General features: G+C 42.1%; 1 protein-coding gene across 9 annotated transcripts in view; it reads right to left on the bottom strand.

Moving 5' to 3' along the window:
* The window catches only part of MYO5C (myosin VC), a 193,059-nt gene that overhangs the window by 109,640 nt on the left and 55,726 nt on the right, over positions 1-27,693 (bottom strand). For 6 of the 9 annotated variants that reach the window (XM_033919677.1, XM_033919684.1, XM_033919675.1 and 3 more), the window contains exons 6-14: positions 26,624-26,767; positions 23,736-23,817; positions 23,536-23,643; positions 22,993-23,099; positions 19,171-19,436; positions 13,553-13,634; positions 11,823-11,849; positions 5,355-5,495; positions 3,948-4,073 (exon numbers count right to left, since the gene is read on the bottom strand). In XM_033919677.1, coding sequence (XP_033775568.1) covers positions 3,948-4,073; positions 5,355-5,495; positions 11,823-11,849; positions 13,553-13,634; positions 19,171-19,436; positions 22,993-23,099; positions 23,536-23,643; positions 23,736-23,817; positions 26,624-26,767 — 1,083 coding nt within the window. Of the gene's footprint in view, positions 1-3,947; positions 4,074-5,354; positions 5,496-11,822; positions 11,850-13,552; positions 13,635-19,170; positions 19,437-22,992; positions 23,100-23,535; positions 23,678-23,735; positions 23,818-26,623; positions 26,768-27,693 lie in introns of those variants that run through there. The other 3 variants (XM_033919676.1, XM_033919683.1, XM_033919682.1) reach the window with 3 other exon arrangements.

Raw genomic sequence — 27,693 nt, 5'->3', positions numbered from 1 at the left:
CGCCAGAAGACGTAAGAGGAGAGACTGGAAGCCCTGAATATGTATACCCTAGAGGAAAGGAGAGACAGGGGAAATATGATTCAGACGTTCAAATACTTGAAGGGTATTAACGTAGAACAAAATATTTTCCAGAGAAAAGTAAAATGGTAAAACCAGAGGACATAATTTGAGGTTGAGGGGTGGTAGATTCAGGGGCAATGTTAGGAAATTCTACTTTACGGAGAGGGTAGTGGATGCCTGGAATGCGCTCCCGAGAGAGGTGGTGGAGAGTAAAACTGTGACTGAGTTCAAAGAAGCGTGGGATGAACACAGTTACTGGGCAGACTTGCACAGTCTGTGTCTGTGTATGGCCATTTGGTGGAGGATGGGCAGGGGAGGGCTTCAATGGCTGGGAGGGTGTAGATGGGCTGGAGTGAGTCTTGACAGAGATTTCAGCAGTTGGAACCAAAGCACAGTACCGGGTAAAGCTTTGGATTCTTGCCCAGAAATAGCTAAGAAGAAAAAATTAAAAAAAAAAAAAGCTTTGGGTCTGGTTAATCCTGTTGCCTGCAGAGAACATCTGTTACAGGTAAGCAATTAATTAGCCCTGGGTGACTGCCACATTGAGGATTGCTCCATCCTCTGAGAGAACCACTACCAGTTAGAAACAACTTATATATATGTAAGAGTTGAGTAGCCTTGTATAGATTAATTCTTCAGCACTGCTTGACCAAAAGGCACTGTCCCTATTTAGGTCCAGTACAGGCAGAAGTGAGAAGTGTAGAGTGAGGATCAAATAGTTACTTTGAGATATTCTTTAGAAAAGGTAGCTTTAGGAGAGCAATCATGGTAGCTGGGGCCCTAATCCGATGACATTTAAATTAGTTGCTCAGAATGATACCAGTTTGACCATAGCAGAACTGAATGCAGGATGCCAACTAAATTGCTTGCACATACGAGTTGCTACCAGCGTACAGGTTATTTTACATCAAAAGGAGACAAAAAGCCAAGTTGCTTAAGATCTCCATTCTGTTTAGGTAGTAGACAAGAGCTTCTTTACAGAACAGATTGCAGAGAAATTAATTTCACGGATATGTATAAGGTTTAGGAGAGAAGACAGGTAGACCTTTATTAATGAGAAAATATTTCTTTCTGGAAAGAGGTAGACACATGGAGCAGCCTCCCTGTGAAGATAAGGACAATATTAGAATTCAAGAAAGTGTGGAACAAGCAGCAATGATCTGAGGGAGAAGGGGTTAGGCATTTGGTTTGGATAGGCAGACTCGATAGGCTGTACGTTTAGCCTCTTTTGACCACTGTTTTCTGTCTCTATAAAACAGAGTAGACAAGCTGGTGTAGTCTTATCTAGTGGACGAAAATCTTTCACCTGGTCTATATCTAGAAGGGCTAAAAAGGCATACTTCTTTGCGGAGATGAGATTGGGCTTCTCAAAGCTTAGTAGAAATCCAAAGGACTGAAAATGAGGTTATGTTTTAGTTCCCGAAAGAGTGTCAGATCTTAGAGAAGAGTCACAAGGAACTAAAAGATGAATGCTGAAATCTAGGCACCTGCATTCACATACGCCTTGGACATATAAATGTCCAGAATACTAGAACTTAGGCCCAGATTCAGTAAATGGCACCCGCATTTGGGCACTGGAAAATATAAATTGGTGTTTAGACTGAGGTGGAACTGGCTAACTGGGCGGTCTCTCTGTCATGGTCTTGCAACATTTGCCACAATTTGAGACTGCCAAGAAAACAGGACAAAGGACCCTTTCCTAAAGGAAAAGCTTCATCTACATTTTTTAAAGGTTTGGATGTATTTCTAAAGAAGATTCCATTAATCATCATTTAACTGGATAGACCTAGGACAGTGGTCCCCAACCTTTTTCATGTAAAGGGCCACAGTGTGAATACAAGAAAGCTCTGAGGGATTCTTATAGAATTGCCACCTATATAGTAACATAGTAAATAATGGCAGACAAAGACCTGAATGGTCTCTCCAGTCTACCAACAGTCAAACACATTATTAATATTCATGATTAAATTGTCTTTGACATTTCTGGGAGATAGACCATAGTAGTCCGGCTGCTACTGTCCTTAGGTTCCAACTACTAGAGTTGCCGTCAAAGCTCACTCCAGCGGGAATCTAATATAATAAAATGGTAGGACGCACATGCGCACTAAAAAAATCGTGTTCCCTGGTCCCGTCGCGGAAACACGAGTGCGCATGCGCGCCTACTACGTCACCACAGCCTGCTCTCCACCTCGCGCCGCTACAGGCCCCACACTCGCAACTCACACATCCGCTGCAGCCCAGCAACTCCGACCACAACCTTCCCCCCTCAACCGCCTAGGAGCTGCGGCGGGGGCTTTCAGAACAGAATATGATTACCATCTTTCTTTAGGCAGCCCCAGTTGTTTACTTGGATTCAATGTCAGCATTAGGGTTCGCCGGCCGCCAGCCGTGAGAGGAAGGCCGCCGCAGCCTCGCCGCTAGGTAGGGGGACAACAATCGCGCTTATGCTCAAGCTGCCGCCACGACTCCTCTCTCGAACCGCACCAGGATCCAGAGAGGAGCTGCGGCGGGGGCTTGAGCATAAGCGCCATTGTTGTCCCCCTACCTAGCTGCGAGGCTGCGGTGGCCTTCCTCTCACGGCTCACATTTAATCCAAGTAAACAACCGGGGCTGCCTAAAGAAACCGGTGCTTGGCCCGCCAAACAATTCCTGCTGTTGCCGAAATTTGCCCCACCGTTCCTTCCCTTCCTCCATCACGTCAGTTCAGCTCCGTCTATGTTAAAAGCAGCTGCTTTGAAATTGGAGCCCTGCCGCCACCGTAACACGTTCCCTCTGCCGCGGTCCCATATGTCAGAGAAGGGGCGGGACCAAGGCAGAGGGGAACGTGCTACGGCAGTGGCAGGCCTCCGAATTCGACACGGCTCCTTTTAACATTGGTGGATTCACTGCACCTGATGGAGGGAGGGAAGGAAAGGTGGTTGTGCGCTGTTGAGCCCCTCTTTGCCCTCAGATCCTCTCCTAACTGCTCCCTCCTGTCTCAGACCACTGGGGGGAGGTGCCTGTCTTCAGCTGCTGGGATGGAGGGAGGGAAGAAGAAAGAAGGGGCCCTGGCAAGCGAGTTATCAAAAGCCAACCATAGCCTGGGACCCCTACATGATATGAATAATGACCAGACAACACAAGGTAAGAAAAATAATTTTATTTTCTGTTTTGTGATTACAATATGTCAGATTTGAAATGTGTTTTGAGGAAGGCTGCCACCGCGGCTTTGGACAGAGGGGTACCATTTTCGTGGGAGCCGGCCTTCGGAGAGGCTTGGGACGCGGGGATGGATGCGGGAGGGGCTGCCACTGCGAAGGGCTTTGGTGGGGGAGCCAGCCAGACCGCGAGTGTGGGGACGTTGTAAGCACGGATTGGTCAAGGAGCCGCCGCTTCCGAGGCTTTGAAATTGCTCTCCCTCCGTCACTCCCTCCCGCCCCGGCTCTGCCTCTGCCCAGGTTCAAAAGCAGGAGAGGCGGTCATCTAGCACCCGTTAATCTAACGGGCTTAAACACTAGTTAGTCCATAAAAGTCTACCCTGCAGTGGCACATTAAGGGGGTAGACCGCCCCGGGTGCCATCTTGGTAGGGGTGCCGGCATCTCTCCTCTCTGACCCTTCTCCCCCAATACCTCTTTGGTGCTTCGTCGATGTGAGTAGCATCTCCAACCTGCTGTCCACAACAGCCTTGGCTCTCCCTCTGAAGTAATTTCCTGGTTGCAGGAATAGAAAGTGACGTCAGAGGGAGAGCCGAGGCTGGTGTGGACAGCATCATTAAAAAATTACAACAGCTCTCTGGCTAACTCCTTATGCATCATGCTCAAAATCTGCTATCCCATTTCACAAGTATTATAAAATATTTTAGAACCCCATGTTGTTACCTGAAAAACAATACAAGACTAATACCTACTTTATCAGCAAAATGCTGAATGATAAATGCCCTGTTTGACATTCTGGGCTTTTCAAATAGTGGATTCTTGTCGATGTAGTTATTATAGAGCTTCTGAAGCCAATTCTCATCTGTTCCCTGTGGCAACTGTAGCAAAAAAAATGAAATGAGGAAAATGTAATAAGTGACAGAAAAGCTGCTGCTGCTCCCTAGACACAAATGCAACTTCTGCATTACACACTGTTTCCTGAGAAGCTAGATAAAACTAAGCCAGCCTATATTAATAGGAAATCCTTTTATCTGCTCAAGAGGGAGTGACCAATTCTATGAACCATCCTGGTCTTGGAGAGGAGGGGGAGGGGGGAAGGAGGGGCTAGAATCTTTTAAAAGATGTTCTATTCAGAGGCCTAGCCAGGCCTCAAATTTTGGGAGGGACACTGAGGGCTCCTTTTATGAAGGCGTGTTAGGGCCTTAATGCGCGGAATAGTGCGTGCTAAAATGCCGCACACGCTAGCCGCTACCGCCTCCTCTTGAGCAGGTGGTAGTTTTTCAGCTAGTGAGCATATCTGGTCTCTACATCCCCTCCCCTCCCCCCAGCCAACTCAAAGTATTAAAGATACCTGAGCTGGTGGGGATCCTCAAGCCTCACCAGCTACAAGGGTCCTCCAGCGGCAAGAACTTCTCCTTCTCCCGCTTGCTCCAGCCTGCAACTCTGTGTACTGACGCTGCCCTGCCAGCAGAGGGAAGGCCAATGCTTGGACAGTGCTGGAGGCTGGAACAAGTGGGAGAGGGAGAAGTTCTTTCTGCCGGAGGACCCTTGCAGCTAGTGGCTTGAGAATCCCCATCGGCCATAACAAGGGCATGAGAATATTGGGTGGGCCTAAGCCTATAGTGGGTGGGCCTAGGCCCACGTCCACTTGGGCCCATGCCACTGGTTCTATTTATTGGTTGGAGGAACCAAACAATCTAATCTATGGCTCCTCCCCCAAATATGTCTATTTAGTGGTGCTGTGGACAAAACATAGGTAGTGCTATGGCTCCACTGGACCACTTCATTCCATTGCCTATATGTAGGTGGGTCCAGGGAGCCTCCAAAGTACATGTGAAAAAACACCTATTAGTCCAATAAATGGTATCACAACCTTTAAAGAAAGTTGTCAAGAAACAATACACTTATGAACTTCAAACAATCCTGGCTAATTACAAATTTGTAGTGCATATATTGAGAGGATAATATTAAAACCATTTTTGTTCACTTAGGACATCAGATACTTCAGGGCTGGACCTGCCCTCATAAAAATGTGACTTTTACTGGACCAGGTAGATCATTTATGCAATCGCATCAATAGAATGATTTAAGGTTAATAGTTATTAAAAATAAAGTATGTGAATGTTTGAGTGGCATGGAAGAAATTGTCCAGAACTTACCAAGCACTCCTCATCAAGTAACTCCAAAATTCCCATCTTAGCTTCAATAAGGTCAATGACTGGCTGATTGTCATAAAAATCGATCAGAGTCCAGGGAATGTCTTCCTTCATGTACTCTTCTTGTTCAAGTTTAAAGACGTGCTGTGATAACATTCAGAAAAAGAAATACTTCCGTGCAAAGAATAAATCACAAGGACACTATATACTGGAAGTATTAACCCTATCTGGGTGTTTTATAATTGGTGCATACTAAAGACATGAATAAAATCTGATGTTGATGTGATTTGGTCCTATGCAGGCCAATCAACTCAAACCCCCATATTTTCATAAAAACATCAGACATTGCAAAGAAATGCAAAGAGTAGCATAAGAAACACCAGCAGAAATATATTAACCATATTTCTGTAAATAACTCCAAAAGTAGCTTAAAATAAATGCTTACAGATATGGGGGGGACAGGACACATTAATATTGTCTTTATGTAGCAGGTTTCTGTCTCAGAATGCAGAACTACAGTAAACAATAATTTCCACTGAAGGCAAAAAACATCCCACCAAACAAGGAAAATTACTCATGTGCCAATGTCTTGTAAACACTATGGTGCTCATTTTCAAAACAGAAAGACATCCAAAAAAGCATAAAGTGGCATTTGGATGTTTTAATCATAGGGTTAAAATCCCCCAAATCATAGGGTTACCATTTTTTGGGCCATAAAAATCTGGACACATGGCTCCATCCGTTTCTGCCTCCAGACCCACTCCATTTCACCCGGGACTGTACAGTTCTGCCCCAGCCGTTACCAGTTCAGCCTCTAGCCCCGCCCATGCAAACCTCCTCTCTTCTTCCCCGACAAGCTCCAGTTGCATCTGGAGGACCTGGAGCATGTGCAGATGTGTGTGATGTCATCAATGCATTCTCAGTTGCCCTCCAGATGCAGCTGGAGCTCTTTGGGGCTAAAACCTGGACAAATTCCGGGTTTGGGAAAGTGTGTTTGGGTTTTCCAGGACGTCTGTTAACCCCATTTAATCATCAAAATGTCCAAATGCCAATTTTCAAAACTGACTTGTTAGACGTCTTATAGGCCATTTGCCCTCTAATACATCTAAATCTTAAGGCAACATGTTATAGGCTTTGTTTGGGTGGGATTAGGGCGGCCTTAGGACTTGGATATGTAACAGGGATAATCAAACCTTTTTGAAGACATTTGAAGGGTGTAATTTAGGCATTTGGAGTTAAACCTGTTTTAAAAGTGCATAAGGGCCAAAAGGGTACCCAAAATGACCAAAAGACCACCGGATGCGTGAAGGTATGACTCCCCCCCCACCCACACACATACAATCCCCCAGTGGTCACTGACCCTTCCCCCCCCTAGATGTGAAAGAAATACACTTCTCCCTCTGTATTCGCAAGGGATGCGGGTAGAAAATAGCCGTGAATACCAAAAAACCACAAATAACTTTTTGCATATTTGCGGTTTTTCGGTAAAATAGACCTGAAAAACATAAAACTGTGAATAACCCGACCTGCGATTTGCTCCATACAACACAGGGAGCAGTGATTTCCTTCAGGAACCACCGGGAGCAGTGATTTCCAATGTGAAACGTCGGGTTCAGTGACGAAAATTAGGGGGCGGAGTCAGCAGCCCAAAAATAGCGAATCCGCAGATACGGAGGGAGAAGTGTAATACACACTAGCATCTACAACAGCTGCAGAGATGGGAAATAATAGTAGAGTAGCATGCAGGTGTCTGGAGTAGCCTAGTGGGTGATATAGTGAACCATAGAGAGGGGGGATTCAGGCCCATATCCCACCCTTCCCACTGGCATATGGGTGTGACATCTGCAGCCATAACGGCTATTGGGGAGGGTATAGTAGGTTTGGGGGAGTTTGGGAGGGCTCACCATACACTATAAGGGGGTTATGGTGAAATGTGAACCTGACCAAAAAAGATAGATGTCCTAAGGGCCAGAATGTCTAGATGAGGCATTATTGGGGGGGAGGGGGGGGGGGAAGATAGATGCCTGGCAGTTTCAAAAATTGTTGGCTTTCCCAACCCGACTTTTGGACTTCCTTGTGAAAATGTCCAAATCAGACTTAGACATCCTATTGAAAATGCCCCTCTATACATCTGCATTATTTTAAGTAAAAACTTTAATATTTAAAAAAGTACATTTTCATAATTTGTTTTTTGAAAAAAAAAAACAACCCCAGCAGCAGCATAAACCCAGCTATTTATCCTTGGAACCATTTTTTCAGCATTTCTTAGAATCTGTAACTAGCCAAGGGCTCCTTTTACAAAGGCGTGCTAGGGCCTTAACGCGCGCAATAGCGCGCATTAAATTCCCGAGCGCGCTAGCCACCACCGCCTCCTTTTTAGGAAGCGGTAGATTTTTTGCTACCATGCACTATATCGCGCGGTAATTTTGTGCATGCGCTAAAAACCCTAGCGCACCTTCGTAAAAGGAGCCCTGAGTCTCTTATTATTATAACAGAGTAATTGGATCAGAAAATCCCTTTTGGGTTAAGTAGCAAGCAGATAAGTTTAGGAACACTAACTAGCACGCCACCTTACCAGTCATCATATTGTACAAATTTGACCATTCTCAATAATTAAATTCATAAAGGACATGAAATTAATTATTTATTTAAAATATACTGTATATAGTCTGCACTATCAAGTCTTCTAGGCAGATAGCATGACATCCATACGTAACAATAAAAAAATTCTGGTATCAAGCTCTGTATTTACAAGTCAATGATACCAACCATCCCATCTTAGACTGCTCAGTATCACACAGATCATGACAAATGTGTTATTTTAAATTTCTCACAATCTCACCGCAGCTTTTGACACAATTGATCACACAATTCTAACTCATCTTCAACACATTGGCACAACAGGCACTACTTTACCATGATTCATATCCTATCTTTCTGATCGGCAATATATCATCCATTTTCAAAATCAAACATCTAAATCCTACACTCTACCCTGTGGGGCTCCTCAGGGATCTATTCTTACACCAACTTCATTTATCATCTTCATGGCATCCCTATTTACTCTTGCTCAATCAATTGGTTTACACAAACATACATCTTTTACACCCACTTGATCCCTCTGATACCCAGCAAATCTATTTGATTAGTCATAACTTAATGAAGATAATGAACTGACTTCAAGACAGCCACCTTCACCTGGATAACTTGTTTCCCATTTTTCTTTGAACCACCCAAGTAAGGTCACACGCAGAGTTTGTCTGTTTACATTTCCTTCCGCTAAATTATGTTGTTACAAAAGATTTCTGGAGAGAACGCTCTCTTCTCAAGCTGCCAAATTGAATGATTGGTTCGGTAAAATTATGCTAGGATCCTCTTCTTATCTTGATTTTAGAAAACTATTGAAGACCCAAATGTTTGAAAAATTTGTATCCTAACTGGTTGTTTCGTTTAATAATTCCATGCTTCCGTCATGCGATGTATCTTCTTTTAAATTGTATTTTTACTGTATGGTCGGTTCTTATTTGTTGTAATCTGCTTAGAACCATTTTTTTAAATCATATTTTCTACTGTAGGACCAATTCTAATTTATTGTATTTTGTTTTGAATTGTTTTTTCCTTTTAAAATTACTCTCCACTGTATGACTTGTGCTTATTTGTTGTAAACCGCCTAGAACCATTTTTTGGTTAGGTGGTATATAAAAATAAAATAATAATAATAATTATTATTATTAATTAATTCCAAAAGATCTAGGACACTTCTTTTCTCTAGCCAAGGATCTCAAGATTTATCCACATTATTTATATTCTGCAGTGAGATCGTTCAACCTTCACCAACCTTAAAACTTTTAGGCATTCACTTTGACACTAAACTCACTTTTCAGCCACAAATCGCCTATGTGGTATAGCACAGCAGACCTTCTAAAAAATTGCACACAAACCGATCAATCTCACATCTTCTTTACCCATCAGCATCAAACAGCCTCATACACTCTTTAGTAATTACTCTATCAAAGTATTTGCATGAAAGACATTTAAGGACAGATTCTATAAATGGTGCCACTCAGCATGGTTATCAATAAAAAAAAAAATGGCGCTGTTTATAGAATCACGTTTAGCGGGACTTAAGCAGACTTAGGTGTTGATAGGCATCCTAGACATAGGTGCCACTCCATTAGACCAGCTTTTCACTCACCTGATTTGGTGGCACCTAGGTCAGATGCCTGACACCTAAATCAACCATGCCTATCCTGCACCCATAACCATGCTTACTTTTTAACCTAGGCATTGTTAGGCATCCCTAAGCATTGGAAGGCGCAACAACAACTTACTATTTCTATAGTGCTACCAGACACACACAGCATTGTACATTAAACACGCACGAGATGGTCCCTGCCCGACAGAGCTTACAATCTAATTATAACAGACACACAGGACATAAGGGTGAATCTATATACACTGCTCAAGTAGGGAATTAGAAGGGGAATGATGAGGCAGATAGGGTGGGGGACTATGGAGGGAATGACCAGCAGAAATGGGTGCTTTACAAGTTGGCTGGGTTAGGATCTAAAAGCAGCTTCAAAAAAAGTGGGCTTTCAGCCTGGATTTGAATACTGTCAAAGATGGAACCTGACATATCGAGTCAGGCAGGTTGTTCTAGGCATATGGCACATGAAGATAGAAGGAACAGAGTCGGGAGTTGGCTGTAGAAGAGATGGGTACTGCCAAGAGAGACTTACCTAACAATCAGAGTTTTCGGGGCGGAGTGTAGGGAAAAATAAGAGAGGAGAAATGCTGAGGAGTCAATAAGAGGAGTTTGAACTGTATGCGGAAATGGACAGGGAGCCAATGAAGCAGCTTGAGGGGAGGGGTAATGTGAGCATAATGACACTGGCAGAATGAGATGTGCAGAATTCTGAACAAATTGAAGGGAAAAGAGATGACTTAACGGAAGACCTGTGAGAGGTGATGAAAGCGTGGATGAGGGTCTTGGCAGAAAGCTCACAGAGGAAAGTCCAGATTTTAGCGATATTGTAGAGAAAGAAACAACAGTTTTGACTGATTGTTGGATATGCAGAAAGAAGGAAATAGATCAGTCAAAGATGACCCCAAGGTTGTGAGCCAACGAGACAGGAGGATGAGAGCATTATCCACAGAAATAGAGAACGGAGGAAGGGGGAAAGGGAGTTTAGGAGGACAGATGAGAAGTTCAGTCTTGGACATGTTTAATTTTAGATGGCAGCGAGACATCCAGGTAGCAATGTCAGACAGGCAGACCGAGACTTAGGCGTAAGGTAGATTTGCAAGTTGTCACCATAGAGGCGATACTGGAGGCCGTGGGAGGAGATTAGAGCACTAGAGGAAGAAGTGTAGATGGAGAAAAGAAGAGGTCCTAGAACAGAGCCCTGAGCTCCACAGCTCCAGGAGGCCCTGCATCTGGGCATTTCTTCCCCTAGTTGGCCCATCTCCCTCCTTTCCCCTCACCTTCATGATTGCATTTCTGTTTCAAAATCAAAATATTTTCTTTTTCAGACAGGCGCTGGCATCAACAACCTTTTCTCTTGCAAACGGCTACTCGGCCCAAAGCTTCCCCTCTGACGTAACTTCCTGTTTCCACTTAGGCGGCTCAAGTCAAAGGGGAAGCTTTGGGCCAAGAAGCCGCTTGCAAGAGAAACGGTTGCCGGTGCCGGGGCCCATCTGAAAAAGAAAATATTTTGATTTTGAAACGGAAATGTGATCTTGAAGGTGAAGGGAATGGAGGGAGATGGGCCAACAAGGGGAAGAGGATTGTCTTGTGCCTTCAGGAGCATGTGAGAAAGCAGCAGCAGCGATGGGAAGGTAAGGGAGCAAGATAACTTGATGGAATTGGGCTGGAGGTTGGAAGAGAGAGAGAGAAGGGGGCCAGATATTCAATGGAATTGGGTTGGAGGGAGTGAAAGAGAGAAGGGTGCAGATGATGGAAGTGGGGTGAAGGGAGAGAGAGAAGAGGGCAGATGTTAGGTGTCAGTTGGGAGGGGAGAGAGGGGGAAGCAAATGCTGAATGGAAGTGGAGAAAGACAACAAATACTGGAAGGAGGGGATAAGGAAAAAGGGCATATACTGGATTGGGGAAGAGAATAGAATTAGTGAGATACTGGAGGGGGTGAAGGAAAGGGGTGGCAAGCTGTGGGTTGGCACACTGAAAAGAAGGAAACAGAGGACTGGATAATAAGAAATAATTTAATTCAGAGGCAGAAAATAGAGAAAGAAGATCAGGGAAGAAAAGGAAAGGAGGAGGAAGTTTCTGGACGGGGCAGACTGGATGGAAGGAAGAGAATGACAAGAAGATGAGGAAAGCAGAAACCAGATGACAAAGGTAGAAAAAATACTATTTTATTTATTTTTGTTGCTTTAGGATAAAGTAGCATTGTAGCTGTGTTGATAAATGTTTATAAATAGAAAATGGAAAGAAGAAATTCGATCACATCACACCTCTGCTGAAATCGGCATACTGGCACCCTGTAAAACACAGAACATATAAAATCTTGCTACTAGTTTTCAAAACATATCAATCAAAATCCCCTCCCTATCTTGCTCACCTATTACTGTAACTCCTTATCTACCCTCCCAAACACTTTGTTCACTACAGCAAAACTTACTCAGTCCCAGCTACCAGACAGATCATCTAGGATTTCATTTGTAACAGTATTTTCACTTGGCAGCAGTCAAGCTGTGGAATGGCTTTGTTGGCCAGATTCGAAAATGTGGAGAGAGGAATTCATGTAGGAAAATGCTGAAGACTCAACTATTTGTTGATGCATTTTTCTGATCAATTGATTTTATGCAACACTGAACATGGGTTCATAGACAACGGCGCGAAAGACAAAGGCGCGTCCAGACAATTGAGCGCAGTGCGGAGGCGCGCGCCGCTCAAAATTACTGTTTTTAGGGGCTCCGACGGGGGGTTTTGTTGGGGAACCTCCCCACTTTACTTAATAGACATCGCGTCGGCGTTATGGGGGGTTTGGGGGGTTGTAACCCTCCACATTTTACTGTAAACTTAAATTTTTCCCTAAAAACAGGGAAAAAGTGAAGTTTTCAGTAAAATGTGGGGGGTTACAACCCCCCCAAACCCCCCACAACACGGCGCGATGTCTATTAAGTAAAGTGGGGGGGTTCCCCCCCACGCCCCCCCCGTCGGAGCCCTAAAAACAGTAATTTTGAGCGGCATGCGCCTCCGCGCTGCGCTTAATTGTCTGGGCGCGCCTTTGTCCCGGCGTGCTTTTGACCTGACACCCTGAACATGTCTATTTTATTTCCTTATTTTGTATAGATTTTTAACATTTTATGTATGTAACTCCTTATAAATCGTTTTGGAAAAAAAACAATATATAAATTTTAAAAATAAATAAATAAATTTTCTCAGTAACTGGCCCCACTCTATGGAATGCCCTACCCTCACATCTGAGACTCAAAACTTTGCTTGACAGATTTAAATCATTACTTAAAAGATTCTTATTTGAGGACACCTTTAACTGATCATTCTTCCTTAGCCTTTCAGCTCGAGTGACACTGGACATCACCCTGTACGTCTGCACTGTCTCTCCACTTCTATCTTTACTATCCTATCAAATACCGTATCTGTCTTTGATCCACTGTATTTTCTTCCCATCTCTCATTCCATCTCCCTATAATATTTGGAATTTTATGCAAACTGCATTGATATTTCTGTGAATTGTGGTATATCAAGAATAAACTGAACTTGAACTTGCTCCAAATGCCTGCTGGAAAAAAAAAAAGTTTAATTCCTTTTCAAACACATTTAAGCTCCACATTGTTCTGAATTGGAAAGGCAATGAGTTCCATAATTTTGGACTATTAACTCACCACATGAAAAGAGAGTAAATACATTTTCTTATTTTCATGAGGAAATTTTTATTTCTTTTTGAAGAAATGTTGCTCTGCCTTTCCATATACTTGTTCACACTTTTCCCTCAAGATTATTCCATGCTCTCATCCCTACTTCTCCTCTTTACCTGTCTCATCTCTTCTTAGCAGTCTTTTCTGATGTCACCAGACCATCTGATGCCACATCTGAATTTTTCTGCAGAATTTTGAGTATCCTTCCCTCCGTGTTAACTATTCTGTTATCTGCAGTACTGTTCTAGATACTGGACATTAATGGGCTTATGATTAACATTCAACAAATTCTAGCTACCCACCATGTTAAACTGTTGTTGCAGTTTTTCATTTGCATAGTTGATGCAAAATTGTTCAAAACTGTTCACTTCAAATGTTTCAAATCTGTAAAACAAAATTTAAAAAAATTAAGATCTGTTTATACAAGGTAAAAAAAAGGTTATTAACTGGGAGAAAGATATAAAATCCAGTGCAACTACAAGTTGGAGACTCATTATCCATTTGGGGGTAAATTCTATACATGGGGCAAAAAAATCAGCACTGTCAAAAAATAAAATCCACTCCGAGTGGTATTCTATAAACTACATGCTTACACCCAGGACCTGTGCCTCTCTTTCAGCATGTCCATTTGCACCAATTGAAATATGGTACAAATCCTTATGCCTAGCTTAGGCACAGATGCCCCTTATTCTCTAGTTACGTATGTGTTTACATTTAAGGAACACCCCTGATCTACCCATGTGACCCTCCCATTTCTGTGCCTTTTTTGGTGCTGCATATAAATTCATCCTCACTCTTACTTCTTCTAGTTCAGTCAGAACTGAGATTCTGGCTCCATGAGTCTTCATTCAAAATTGCTGCAAGATTTAATCCCCTATTATAAATAGACTCCTTTCCATTTGGTTATTGTAGCAATGGAGGCCAAAGGACCATACACCAGGACTTCTGGAACCTTGCAATCATGGGCCTTACAATTTTGACACCAAGTCATCTCCCTTATTTATAAGCAGAACTCCCTCCCTTTCTCCCTGAGCTACTTGTACAGCATCCCCAGTGTTGGTTAATCTGGCTGCAGAAAAGCCAATCAGAGAATCATACCAGGGACTCTGGCAGCCCTGTGCTCAGCCATGCTGAAGCCACCAAACTACACCCCTCCCCCCCCCTTTTTTTATCAAGCTGCGATAGAGGTTTTTAGTGTGGGCTGGCAAGGTAAGTGCTCCGACGCTCATAGGAATTTTCTATGAGCCTCAGAGCATTTACTGCACTGGCTTGCACTAAAAACCTCTAGGGGGCCCTAGATTTTTCAGCTCTTGCAAACTTCTTGAATTTAGATGTGACCAACACATGAATAGCCATACTGGTTTAGACCACTAGCCCAGTATCCTGTTTCCACAGTGGTCAACCTAAGTCACAAGTATCTGACAATAACCCTAATGGTAATAACATTCCATGCTATTGATCCCAGGGCAAGCAGTGCCTTCCCCCATGTCTGTCTAAATAGCAGACTATAGACTTTTCCTCCAGGAACTTGTCCAAACCTTTTTTAAATCCATCTACATTAACCGCTGTTACAATATCTTCTGGCAAGATGTTCATGAGCTTAACAACATACAAGTTCATTGTTGGATGTTTGCAAAAAGCTTACCAGAATGAAAGGATTGTTGAAAAGGTACTGTGACTCAGTTATTTGACTTTACAAAGGAAACTGTTGACAAGTCTGCAGAATTACTGAAAACAGTTTTAGTTGAAACACATATTTTAAACTTGGAATCATTAGTGACTAGGCTATAGATAAAGAGATAATTTTGTCTTACATTGTAAATTAAGGTACTGGAAAATATTGCTAGATGAAACAAATTATGCTTCCTTAATTTTACAGTTATGAGGTTACTGTCCCTTGAAATTTTATTGAGAAAAGTTTCTTACAGAGGTGCTGAATAATCTCAATGCACATCTCTAAACTATGTTTTAGCTAACATATGTGTAACAAAATGAGGCAGAATGTCTCAATTATCTTTGATAAGTCTACCATTTTTAAACCTTGCGTTAAAAATTTTTTTTTCTCTGTGAGCAGAAGGTAACAACAAGCTCCCACAATGTTTTCCAGTCAACTTAATTATGCTGTAAGAAGTGGAGCAGTAACCTACTGTTTACTTCAGTGGCCTGAGAACCAGGGAACTGGGTTCGATTCCCCCCTGCAGCTCACTTATCCCTCCATTGCCCCAGGTCAGTGGTGTAGTAAGTGGGGGGGGGGGGCAGATTGCCCCAGGCGCTGTCTTCGTAGGGGGCACCAGTGTCTCTCCTCCTCTCCGTCCCCCCCCCCTCCCACCGCATACCACTAACATGAGCAGCTGCTTCCACTGGCGTTGGCTCCCTTATGACATTGAGGATGTGACTTCAGAAGGGAGCCGACACCAGTGGAAGATTCTGCTTGTGCCGAAGGAACATTTCAAAAGGTACATGGGGGCGCTCAAGCGGCGGGAAAGAGTGGGGTAGGGCGCACGGCACAGCGATGCCAGGCTCCAACCTCCTTCGCTATGACACTGCCCTAGGTACAAATTAGTTCCTACATTTAATATGTAAACCACTTTGACTGTAACCACAGAAAGGCAGGTTATCAAATCCCATCCCCTTTTTCTTTCTTCAACTGAAGGCACATGCGCTACCTTTTAGTTAAAGGTTCCCATCCAAATGAATGGTGGTGTTTCAAAAGAACAAGCACATCTTCTTTGAGCCATCACAGATGGAAAACTTTTCTGAACAGGGTATTGTAAATGTGAACTAGAGTTCCTCCCCCCCCCCTTCTTGTTTGGAAATTTTTTGAATGTTAATAAGAGCGTTATTAGTGGATGTTCATACTTCTTAATTATTTTGTATTGTATTCTTATGCTTTGGGGCTCATTTTCAAAGCACTTACACCAAATACCATAGAAACCGATGATACTTTGTGTGTCAAAGTGCTTTAAAAATGAGCTTCTTTATGTTTTTTCTCTTATGAGGAGCTTAATCAGTAATTTTTTTTCTTTAATTTATTTTTCTTTATCTTGCTCCAGCCCCCCGACCGGCACCAGCCAGGCCAGCAAGGTAAATGCTCCTACACTCATAGGAGTTCTATGAGCGTTGGAGCATTTACAATGTTGGCTCGTGTTTAAAAGGGGCCCTCGATTTTCCTGATCATTATTGGAACACATAAATTTCAAAAATTTAATTTAAAAAACTTCGTATTCAGGACTAAACATTTAACACCTCTGTCTTGCACACAACCTGTGGTATATGTACATTTTTATTTTTGTGACCTCAGGCATGTGGAGAATAATTTCATTAAAATACAGAGCAACATAGATAGGCTAGTATCAATTGAGTTAACCTCAATTTTATGAAAAGCAACAATAAATAAAAGCCAGGATGTCCAAGTGCTGATAATCGAAACTGACTTTCTAGATGTCCAGCAGCACTTCTAAGCCGCTGTGCATCCAGATCTCAAAGGGGTGTGTTGGGAGGTGTGTTATGGGCAGACTTAAACCTGGACGTTCTGCAGCAATAATCGAAGCTTTCACAGGATGTCCAAGGCAGAACTTATTTAGACTTATTTTACATGCATCTAAGGGCTCCTTTTACTAAGGTGCGCTAGAATTTTTAGCACACGCTACACTGCCGCACGTGCTGCCCCCTACGCCAAAAACTAATGCCAGCTCAATGGTGGCGTTAGCGTCTAAAGCGTGCCAAAACTGCTAGAACAGCTTAGTAAAAGGAGCCCTAAGTGTTCCAAAAGTGACCAACTGATAAGATGATCACTGGAGGGTTTAAGGTATGATCCCCCCTTACTTCCCCAGTTGTCACGACCCCCCTCCTGTGGAGAGGGAAAAAAACAGTAGGCTTGACATTAGCTGACCACAGCAGGGGAATCCCCATCATCTGAGCTGGTTTTGGGGATTGCTGCCGGCTCAGCTGATGAGGATTCCCACTGCCAGGATCAACTGAACTGGCAGGGAGATTCCTCTCTCCCACTCTCTCTCAAAGGCACCTATCCCCCAGCTCTCTCCACAGAGAACCCCAGCACTATACCCCTCCCCCCAACATCCCCACACACTCCTGACATCCCCCCCAACCTGCACCTTTGGTACAAAAATCATCAAGAGGGATGCCCACTCGCTCCTGCCGCTGGGCCCCATCAAACCCCAACACCCCACCCCAAACCGCAGAACCCCTGAAGACATGGCACCCCACCTGACAACCCAGAACCCCTAGCACCCTACTGTGACATCCCCCCCTACATTCCCATACCTTCAATGACAATCCAGCAGGAGGGATGCCCACTTCCTCTCACCAGCAGGCCCGCGTCTTCATAATGATGGGCCTTCCCCTTCACAGTGCATCCTGGGATGCACTGGAAAGGACCTAAGACCCCTCCTACCTGGGCCAATCAGAGCCTTAGGCCCCTCCCACTGCATCCCAGGATGCACAAGGAAGAGAAAGGGCTGCCATTTTGAAGAGGCAGGCCTGCCGGCGGGAGGGGGTGGACATATCGCTGATTTTTGTACCGAAGGTACAGGGAGCGTGTAGGGATGTCGGGCGGTGTCAGGGGGGAAGGGTGTAGTGCAGGGGCTCTCTGTGGACGGGGCTGTTGGATTAGTGCCTGGGAGAAAGGGAAGGAGAGGTTAATCTCCCTGCCAGTTCAGTTGATCCTGGCAAGGAATCCCCATCAGCTGAGCCGGCAGGAATCCCTGAAATTGGCTAAGCTGATGGGGATTCCTCTGCTGTGATCAGCTGATTGAAAGCTGTTCTGATGGGTTAGGACAGGGGTGTCCAATGTCGGTCCTCGAGGGCCGCAATCCAGTCGGGTTTTCAGGATTTCCCCAATGAATATGCATGAGATCTATTAGCATACAATGAAAGCAGTGCATGCAAATAGACCTCATGTATATTCATTGGGGAAATCCTGAAAATCCGACTGGACTGCGGCCCTCGAGGACCGACATTGGACACCCCTGGGTTAGGACAATTGGATACCACATCTGAACAGCTGGCTTTTATGTGTTTTTCATTTGGACATCTTTATATTTGGGAATGTCAAAAAAAGATAGACATACTAAGAGTTAAAACGTCTAGATAGTGAATGGACATTTTTACTTCTGAATTTCTGGACGTCTTTCTCAAAACAATTAAACTCTGACTTAGAAGTCCTATTGAAAATGCCTCTCCACGTAAGATATGCACATATTTACAGGATAGCATTTATGCATGTATTAGTGTTTAAGCCCGTTACATTAACGGGTGCTAGAATAGATGTGTAGAATTTCTTTCTGTCTCTCTCCCTGCCCCCGTCTTTCTTTCTTTCTCTCTCCCTGCCCCCTTTCTTTCTTTCTCTCTCCATGCCCCCTATCTGTCTTTTATGTCTTTATTTCTTTCTTCTATTAGCTCCTGGCACTATCCATTACCATTTCCTTAGTCCTCTGTACCCTTTTGGCCCTCATCGATCCTCTACTATATTTATCACCCCAAAAGGGCCTTTCCTCTACCGCTGAAACGCTTCCCTGCTCGGCAGTTCCTCCCTGAGACACTTCCCTGCTCGGCAATTCCTCCCTGTTCGGCAGTTCTTCTATTGTGCATGCGGAGGCACGGAGTTTCAAGTGCGCATGCGCGGCTAGGGTTTTATTATTATAGAAGATAGTAAAAAACTAACTTATATGCTAGTACTTTAATTATTTATGTTTGCAGTTGGTGTGAAATAGTATTACCATCTTTATAGAATTAACCCCTCTTTGACTAAAGATGGGGAAAAAGCAGTTTAAAAAAATCAAGCCCTAGTTTAAAAATAAAAAAAAGGAAGGAAGAGGGAAATAAATTCTTATCTGAAATTTCAAGTGAATACACAGTCTAAAGGAGATGGAAGCAAAGAGATGTCTTAACATCCACGTACCCGTATATATCCAGGACACCAATGAAAGTGTGCTGTTTGCCAGAAAACTGCAAAGCCGTGTTTATTCTCTCTATTATAAAGTCAAATAAGTGAGAATATATCTTCTTGGCCAGTGCATCCCTTGCATTAGTTGCCTGAAGTTTAGTCATGGGTTTTATTACAGTGTCCGAGGTAGTTATAATCTTTCGGTTGCACAGCCACTGTGCCACTTTCTCAACATCTAGATCCAGAAGGTCACAGAATATTTTCAAGTGCTTATCACTCCCCTTTAAAGACAACACAAATAAAAAGGGGATTTGGGGCATATAATTAGATGAAAAAGGAATTATTTTGCAAAGAAAGTTTTATTTTCATGAAATTTTTACTCAGCAGAGATTAATTTGACCAGTAAGGAGGTTGTGGCGCAGTGGTTAGAGCTACAGGCTCAGCACCCTGAGTGTGGTTCAAACCCCACACTGCTCCCTGTGACCCTGGGCAAGTCATTTAATCCTCCACTGCCCCAGGTACATTCGACAGATTATGAGCCCACTGGGACAGATAGGGAAAATGCTTGAAGTTCCTGTATGTAAATTGCTTTGAACGTAGTTCTACAACTACAAAAAGGTAGTATACAAATCCCTTTTCTTATTTAAGTTAAACATGTCTTTAGGAACCCCATTGCTGTAGATATAACCTTGCACACATAGTAACATAGTAGATGACGGCAGATAAAGACCCGAATGGTCCATCCAGTCTGCCCAATCAGTTTACTTGGCTTGAAAAAATGGGTTGCAAACAAATGCTGTGTGCTATGAAGTAAATGGGGAATATACAATAGACACCACAAATGCATGAAGTTACAGATGAAAACACATGCACCCATTTGATTACAAAAGGACCTAGTAAAGGCCTTTGGCAAATCTTTTTTTATTATTATTTCTTTATTGAATTTTCATATACCAGTAATTCACAAGATTTCCTTGCTTTAGAAAAACAGAAGCAAAATAACATTAAAATTAAATCTCCTGGGTAATTTAAACTTTCTTAGACCACATTAAATCATGGGAGAGATCCTGAATATAGTGAAGAGAAACTAATAACAATGAAAGTAAAACTAAAGAAAAATAGGCTTCACAGTGAATTCCCATTTAACAAATAAATGTTCACTTAACATTAAACACTGCCTATAGACAGTGTCTTCATAGCAAAAAAAGCTCACAATTGTTCTGGAATAAAGAAAACATATTTAACTCCAAGGTACTTTACTGAACATTTGCAGGGGTAGGCCAATAAGAAAGGTGCTCCCAGTGTCACCGTTTTAGCTCTCGTAGCCAAGAAAAGTTTTTGCCGTTCCTGTGTCTGCCTAGCGATATCTGGGTAGATCCAAACTCTTTTCCCTAGAAATAACATTTGTGAATTTCGGAAGTATACTCTTAAAAATGCACTTGCATCTTGCTCAAAAACAAATGAGATTAATAAGGTAGCTCACTCCATGGCATCTGGGACAGAAGTTTCAATTAATTCTGTAAGATTCAATGGACCCGTAGATTCCTTCCTCAGGGGTAACTCCCATTTCTCTCTTCGGGGGTATAATATATACGATTAACTGGAGGTTTAAGCTCTGGGGAATATTTCAAAATTTCCACTAAGTATTTTTTGAACATATCTTTAGGGAGTACTCCAAATTATCTCCGAAAATTAAGTAGACAAACATTCAATCTTCGATTGTAATTTTCTAGTTGCTCTATTTTCCTATTTAATGCAACTTTATCTTTAACCATCTCTGAGGACAAAAACTGCAAAACTTCCAACTTACTTTTAACCTGAGTAAGTTCTGAATTAAATTGTTCTTTAGTACCCTGGAGTTTTTCTCCCAAGATATTGACAGTACTCACAAGCACTGCAATTTCCTGCGAAGACTTGCTGACTGTAGTGTTGATCTTCATGAGAGCCTCCCAGATGCTCTCTAAAGACACTGCCGTGGGTTTTTCAAAGTGAGGAGGAACCTCCACGGTTTCCTCCACCTCCGGTGCAACTTTCACGGCTCCTGCAGAAACAGCAGCGTGATATTCCTCCAGCTCAGCCGCAATAGACTCCGGACGCGGTAGTGGAACAAACACTGGAGGGGGGGGAGGAGGGAGCGAAACCTCCCAGTCCGAAGCCTCAGCCTCTCTTCCAGCTGGGGAACCGCCGAACACTCCCCCGGTGCCAAGCCGGGAACCCTCTCCAACGTAAGCGAGCATGGAGCGCTGCAAAGAAGTAGATGTTCGAGCCACAGGGATATCATCAGCTCGAACATTTCTTTTGCGCTTAGTGTATGGCATAATTACCACTCAAGGAAAAAAGGCTGAGGAAACGGCAAAACAGCTCCAGCACCAGGTAATATTGAGAGATGCCAAAATTATGCTGCCGCCATCTTGGATCCATTTCTCCAGGCCTCTGGCAAATATTAATGTAAACACATATGCCAATGTGGGGATGTTTCAAAAATATTTATTAACTTCAAATCTGGACATTCTACTTATTTCAGCTAAGTGCAGGCTTTAGCGTGGTCAACTGGTTCCAGATTTTCCCAACATACTAGTCCTGGGTTTACCACATTGCAAGCAGAGACCAGTAGTCTTGCTTTGCTTAGGTAAAGCAATTAAGAACTACAAATCCCTGCAGGCAATAAGGTAAAATCAGAACTTGATCACTTTATTTGGGCTAAACTGGAACCAGTTGATAATCCTAACTCAATATCAAGGCCTATCAGATATGGCTCAAACATATCTGCCCCCCTCCCCCCAAAAAAAGAACATGAAAACCTACCCTCCTGCAATACCAAATAGCATATTATACTATTCAGCTGAATACAAATAATGAAAAATATTATTTGACCGAATATGAATAATAGACATTGAGCTTTAACCCAACAAATAAAAAAAGAAGCAATGTGTAATTGGAGATCGTATGTTTATTTCAGTAGGATTTAACACATATTTAACACGTAGGATTATTCATATTCAAATTTAAAATCGCTATTCGATCAAATACAAATAATGCTTTGGGGGCATTATTCAGGATCGAATCAAATCCATATATTTAGTGCAGCCCAACTTATAATTACCTCTATTTTTAACTTCTGTGAACAAAAATCATCTTCAAGGCTCTCAAAGGAAATGGCCTAGAGTGCTTATAGAATCTCCTTCTAGACACCTTCAAGGTCTCAAGGAGTATCCCTAACCACACCCTCTCCGAAGGACATCACATGATGTGATAATCCCCTCCCCCACACCAGGAAGCCTTCTCTGGAGTAGTCCCCACACTCTGGAATGCACTCCATGAATGGCTTTGTTTAACACAAGAGTATCTCTACTTCAGGAAACAGGTAAAAGCTTGGCTCTTCAACCAATCCTTTAATGGAAAAAGTAACTAACTTGCTAGTCACACACAGAAGGATTGACACTTGACTTCACATACTATAGCAGGACATGCCCTAGATGAGATCATTTTCCGAGGCACCGATTTTGCAAATGTTTTGCTCGTCTTGCAAAACACTCGCAAACTGGTGCACTCGTAAACCGAGGTACCACTGTATATTGAATCCCAATTCTTTTCTTTGCATCCATATCAATACTTTGTATGTTATGTCAGTGTAAGATATACACCCCCCCCCCCTAAATGGATGGTATAGCACCTGAATCAATGCACTGGCAGCAAACTCCCAATTTCTGTTATGTAATTGCTAAATATAAATGTGATCAAATATACACGGATATAAAGAATATCCACAGCTCTAAACATAGTCCCACTTGTGTGACAATAGCAGCAAAAGCAAACACAAGAAAAAAGTTTCCTTACACCAACAGAAGACTTTTCATCACTGACACTTTTGATATGCACGTTCCCTAAATGAAGGATGGCCGCCAACACTTTAAAAACATCCATCTGGAAGTCTTCCTTTAAGCCTGAAAATTATAAACCCATTTTAACATAAAGAAAACTAGCAGCAAATATTTCAACTACATAGTCATTAAAGTACAGATTGGCACACCCATTTTCTTTTACTAGTGCCGAGATTAAAGGCAGGACAAGGGAAATGGAAAACATTATACAAAAATCCATTCACCTCTTTTCAGCATGGTGCTAATTATTCATAAATCATGGTAACCAATGGATGATATGTATCAATGAGCCTGGGAAACGATAATTGGTTCCTTTGACTTGCCTTTTAAAACCAGCATCATCTCACCATTTCTGCTTAGAAGTTAGTTGATTTGGAACAGCAAGAAAATTTCAAAAGAAAATAAACATCTATGGTATCTATTATATTCAGAAATGAAACACTCAACATTCATAAAGATGTCTTCCCTGGATGAGAGCTACAGCCTGTATGCCACTCACCGAGCAAGGAAAATGTTTTCTGAGTTTCAATCATGTCAGCCCTGTCATCAACGCCTTCGATATCCGTACTGCTCCCCATTGCTGTATAATTAAATTCATCTGCGCTCGCTGCAGGTTAAAAACAAATAACTCAGAAGAATGTCTATTTAAAAGGGAAAAAAAAAAAGGTAAAGCTATGCCACTGAATAATCAAAACAAACCCAGGTTAAGATGCTTGAATTCTGGTTGTTTTGCAAATGCACAGAGCTGATAGAAGATATGGTAATTCCTTTCATTCTCAGACTACAAAAGAAATAATTTTAAAAATGGAGTTAAACATAAATGTGTGCGTGGAGAAGATTTTTAAATTAAGAATGCTACCATAAACATACCATTCATTTGAAATCTATGCATGTGGTTGCAAAGTGCACAAATACATAAGAACATAAGAATTGCTGCTTTAAGTAACTTGGATGACAATGCACCAGTTGTTGAAAGGAAAGTATATGTGTGCTTTCCCTAATCCCATCTCTAAGCCTGCCTACTTTTCCTGTGAGTAATACAACTAGTTTTTTAACCTGGTAGTTCTTCCTGTTTCTTTTCTCTCAATCTCTGATGGAACCAGCCTGGATTCTAGCATTTGAACTACATAGAGATTTCTCTCTCATTTTGTATGCCATCCTCATAACATGCTCATTTGGGGCACTGCAATCACCATCCTGGATCATGGACAATGTAATCACTCTCCCTCTGGAATTTTACAACCATGTGGTTGACTCTAACCATCTAGATCAGTGGTCTCAAACTCACGGCCCGGAGGCCACATGCGGCCTGCCAGGTACTAATTTGAGGCCCTTGGTAGGTTACCATTGTTCTGGAATGTTGCCTGCCTCACTGCTGTAACCTCACGCAAGTGCTTTCCTTCGTCTGTTCGTGATTGTGAGGTGGAGTGGAGAGTACAATCACGTATAGACGCATGAAAGTACTTGCGTGAGGTTACAACAGTGAGCCGGGCAACGTTCCAAAATGTAAGGTAACCATTGGAGGCAGTGCAACTTGTGTGTGTATATATAATTTTGTTAACTCTCGTGAAATTCAGCACCTCTCCTGGCGATGACTGCTTGATGTAAGATAGCGGTTGTGTCCAGTGCTGGAGGAGGTGAGAGCTGAAGGCGGTTGTGGACGCAACCACCAGACCCAAGGCACACGTTTTCCAGGCACAAGGCAGATATTGATTCTCCCCTCTACAAAAAAGCCTAGAGGACTATACCAAAATCTTGTCTCTTGCAGTTGATACTTTAGATTAAAATCTAAATCATAATTTTGCATGAGGTAAAGCTCTTTATAGTTTATATATCTTTCCTTAATTGCTTCTGATAATTTCAGCTATACACAGCTGAAAGCAGTGCAACATGCAGAAAATGAAAATCTTTCTAAACTTCACTTTCTGCATGTTGCACTGCTTTCAGCTGAATATAGCTGAAATTATTAGAAGCAATTAAGGAAAGATTTTTAAAACTATAACAAGTTTTACCTCATGCAAAGTTGTCATTTCTTTAATAAGACATTAACTATTTTGTCTGTGGCCCTCCACGTACCTACAAATCCAAAACGTGGCCCTGCAAAGGGTTTGAGACTGCTGATCTAGATGTTGCTCCCATGCCATGGCCACAGTTTGTCCTCATCAGCCCAACTGACCCACAGGTCCCGACTTGGAGACATACAGCATTATAATTTAGGATACCACACTGCTCCAGCACATGTGTTGATCCCTACATGCATTTTCACTTGTGCAACACAACGGTAGTTTTCAGTTAGATGGCTTTTTAATCACTTGTTATAGAGGACTACTTGACTTTTGAACTTGGTGCACCTGTTTTACTGAACAATCCTCCTTCATATATATATTTAATGTGGTATCAGTCATTGAATCTCATGGGATGAAAGCAGAAAGATTTTACCTTTTGGAGGAGAGTGTGGCGTAGTCGTTAGAGCTACAGCTTCAGCACCCTGAGGTTCAAACCCTGCGCTACTCCTTGTGACCCTTGTGACCACTGCTGCAGGTACATTAGATAGATTGTAAGCCCACCAGGCAGATAGGGAAAATTCTTGAAGCATATAAACTGCTTTGAGTGTGGTTGTATAACCACAAAAAGGCAGTATACAAGTCCCAATCCCTTTCCCTGTCATTTCCCAGGCAGCGAAAATTGACCCCACCATCACCAAACTGATGATCAAAACAACAGACATTAAAGTGTTTCGAAAAGAAATCAAAACATTTCTATTCAAAAAAGACGTCCCTACTTAATATTCTCCTCTCCAATCGCACATGCTTTCTCCCCCGTGATTAACACATTAGTCAACTCCTCGAACCACACCTACCAAAAATATTCAGATTCCTAAACAAGCACCTACCATCTGTATCCAATAAATTTCTTCCTTCAATGTTAGGTAACTTTCTGCTGTTATCCGAATATATTGTTATTCTCCACTGTATCCTGTAATTACTTGAATCTTTGCTATGTAACTATCGGAAAAATCCAGATATCTTCTAATTTGTAATTCTCTACCGTATCATGTAATTTACATGAATCATTGTTATGTAATTCTCTCGGTAATGGCCAGATCTCTTCTAATTTGTAATCCGCTTAGAACCGCAAGGCACAGGCGGAATAAAAATCACTAATGTAATGTAATTCTACCAATGCCTAAGAGCCAACCTCATCAGTGGCGGCTCTCTGCACTAAAACTGCTAGCACGGTTTAGTAGAAGAGGCCCTTTGTTTCTGTTATTATTGTTACTTTATTGATGTTTTTATGGAACTTGCCCTGAACTTTTTAAGTCAGTTTTAAGTAATGAAATAAATGAAATGGCTTTCTACATCTCTTATTTCAAGTTGCAGTAGACAGACATGTTAGCAAAAGTTTAATCTGCATCAGTTATAGAAAACTTCATTTACTTATGAACATGTGAAAAATATAATTACTTATGCAAAGCTGAATAATAATAATAAAAAAAAAAATAAGAAGAGCAGCTGTATCTTTTTCTTCTTTCATTGTAAAATGAAACAAATATTTTCACTGAAATTTCAATGTCCTTCATTGCTTACCTGAAAAACCACCCTGGATTTCTCAAGCAGGTATGTTCTCATATTTGCTCCAATGATCTGATATCTCTTATCAAAACTAATTTCAGTATACTTCCCAAACCGACTACTGTTGTCATTTCGGGTGGTCTTAGCATTGCCTATAGCCTAAAAAACAAATTTAAATCTTTTTCAGGAAAATTTCTACAGGGCATCTAAACCGGACAGGTATACACATCCTTTTAAGTATACATAAAACTTTTCACACACCAGGATCCCTTCAAAACTGAAAGCAAAATCAGGTCAATATTAGGCATACATATTAGATTTAAACAGTTTTATTGATGCAAACAACATCAAATACAACATCAATATGCTTATTATAACAACGATGCATGAAATATAATAATATGATATACATAAAATAAACATATGCCCCATCCAGTAAACCCCAATTTATCTATATATGACTATGTGTTTGAATCTTTCAATAACCTCTACCTCCCCTCCCTACACCCTCCCCACACCCCCCATGGTACTCTCTACTCCACCTCATCAAAACACACCATTATTATCTTCATTCAACTAAATACAAACCCAATTATGAAACCCATCTTAAAACCGCAATATGGCCTTTAGGATGTAAAGCTTGCAAATATGAATCCCAGGTTTGTATAAACAACATCTTTCGCTTCCTAGTATTTGCAGCATCTCTAGCTTCCCAGATGGCCAACTGATACAACTGGTTCCGCCAATGCCAAAACTTCGGAGGGTCAGGGATCGTCCAATATTGAAGAATACATTTTTTTTAGCCAATAGACTCATTTTCCTACACAGCGCCTTATGCCCCCCCAGGCAAATGGCCAAAAGCTTCAGGCAAATCCAAAATAAAGAGGGACGGAGAACAGCGCAAAGATCTTCCAATTATCTTTGACATGTAAGATATTATTCGCTTCCAAAAGTGCTGAATGGGGCAAAACCAAAATGCATGTCCTAAGGTATGACCCTACCTCCCACATTTATGACACAATGGTGTAGGAAGACCTCCACTATAAAACAATTGTGTACGAGTGTAATAGGCACGTAATGTTACC

Source organism: Geotrypetes seraphini, chromosome 14 (assembly GCF_902459505.1).
Source record: "Geotrypetes seraphini chromosome 14, aGeoSer1.1, whole genome shotgun sequence".
Lineage (NCBI taxonomy): Eukaryota > Metazoa > Chordata > Amphibia > Gymnophiona > Dermophiidae > Geotrypetes > Geotrypetes seraphini.
This window is presented reverse-complemented; position numbering and strand designations above follow the sequence as displayed.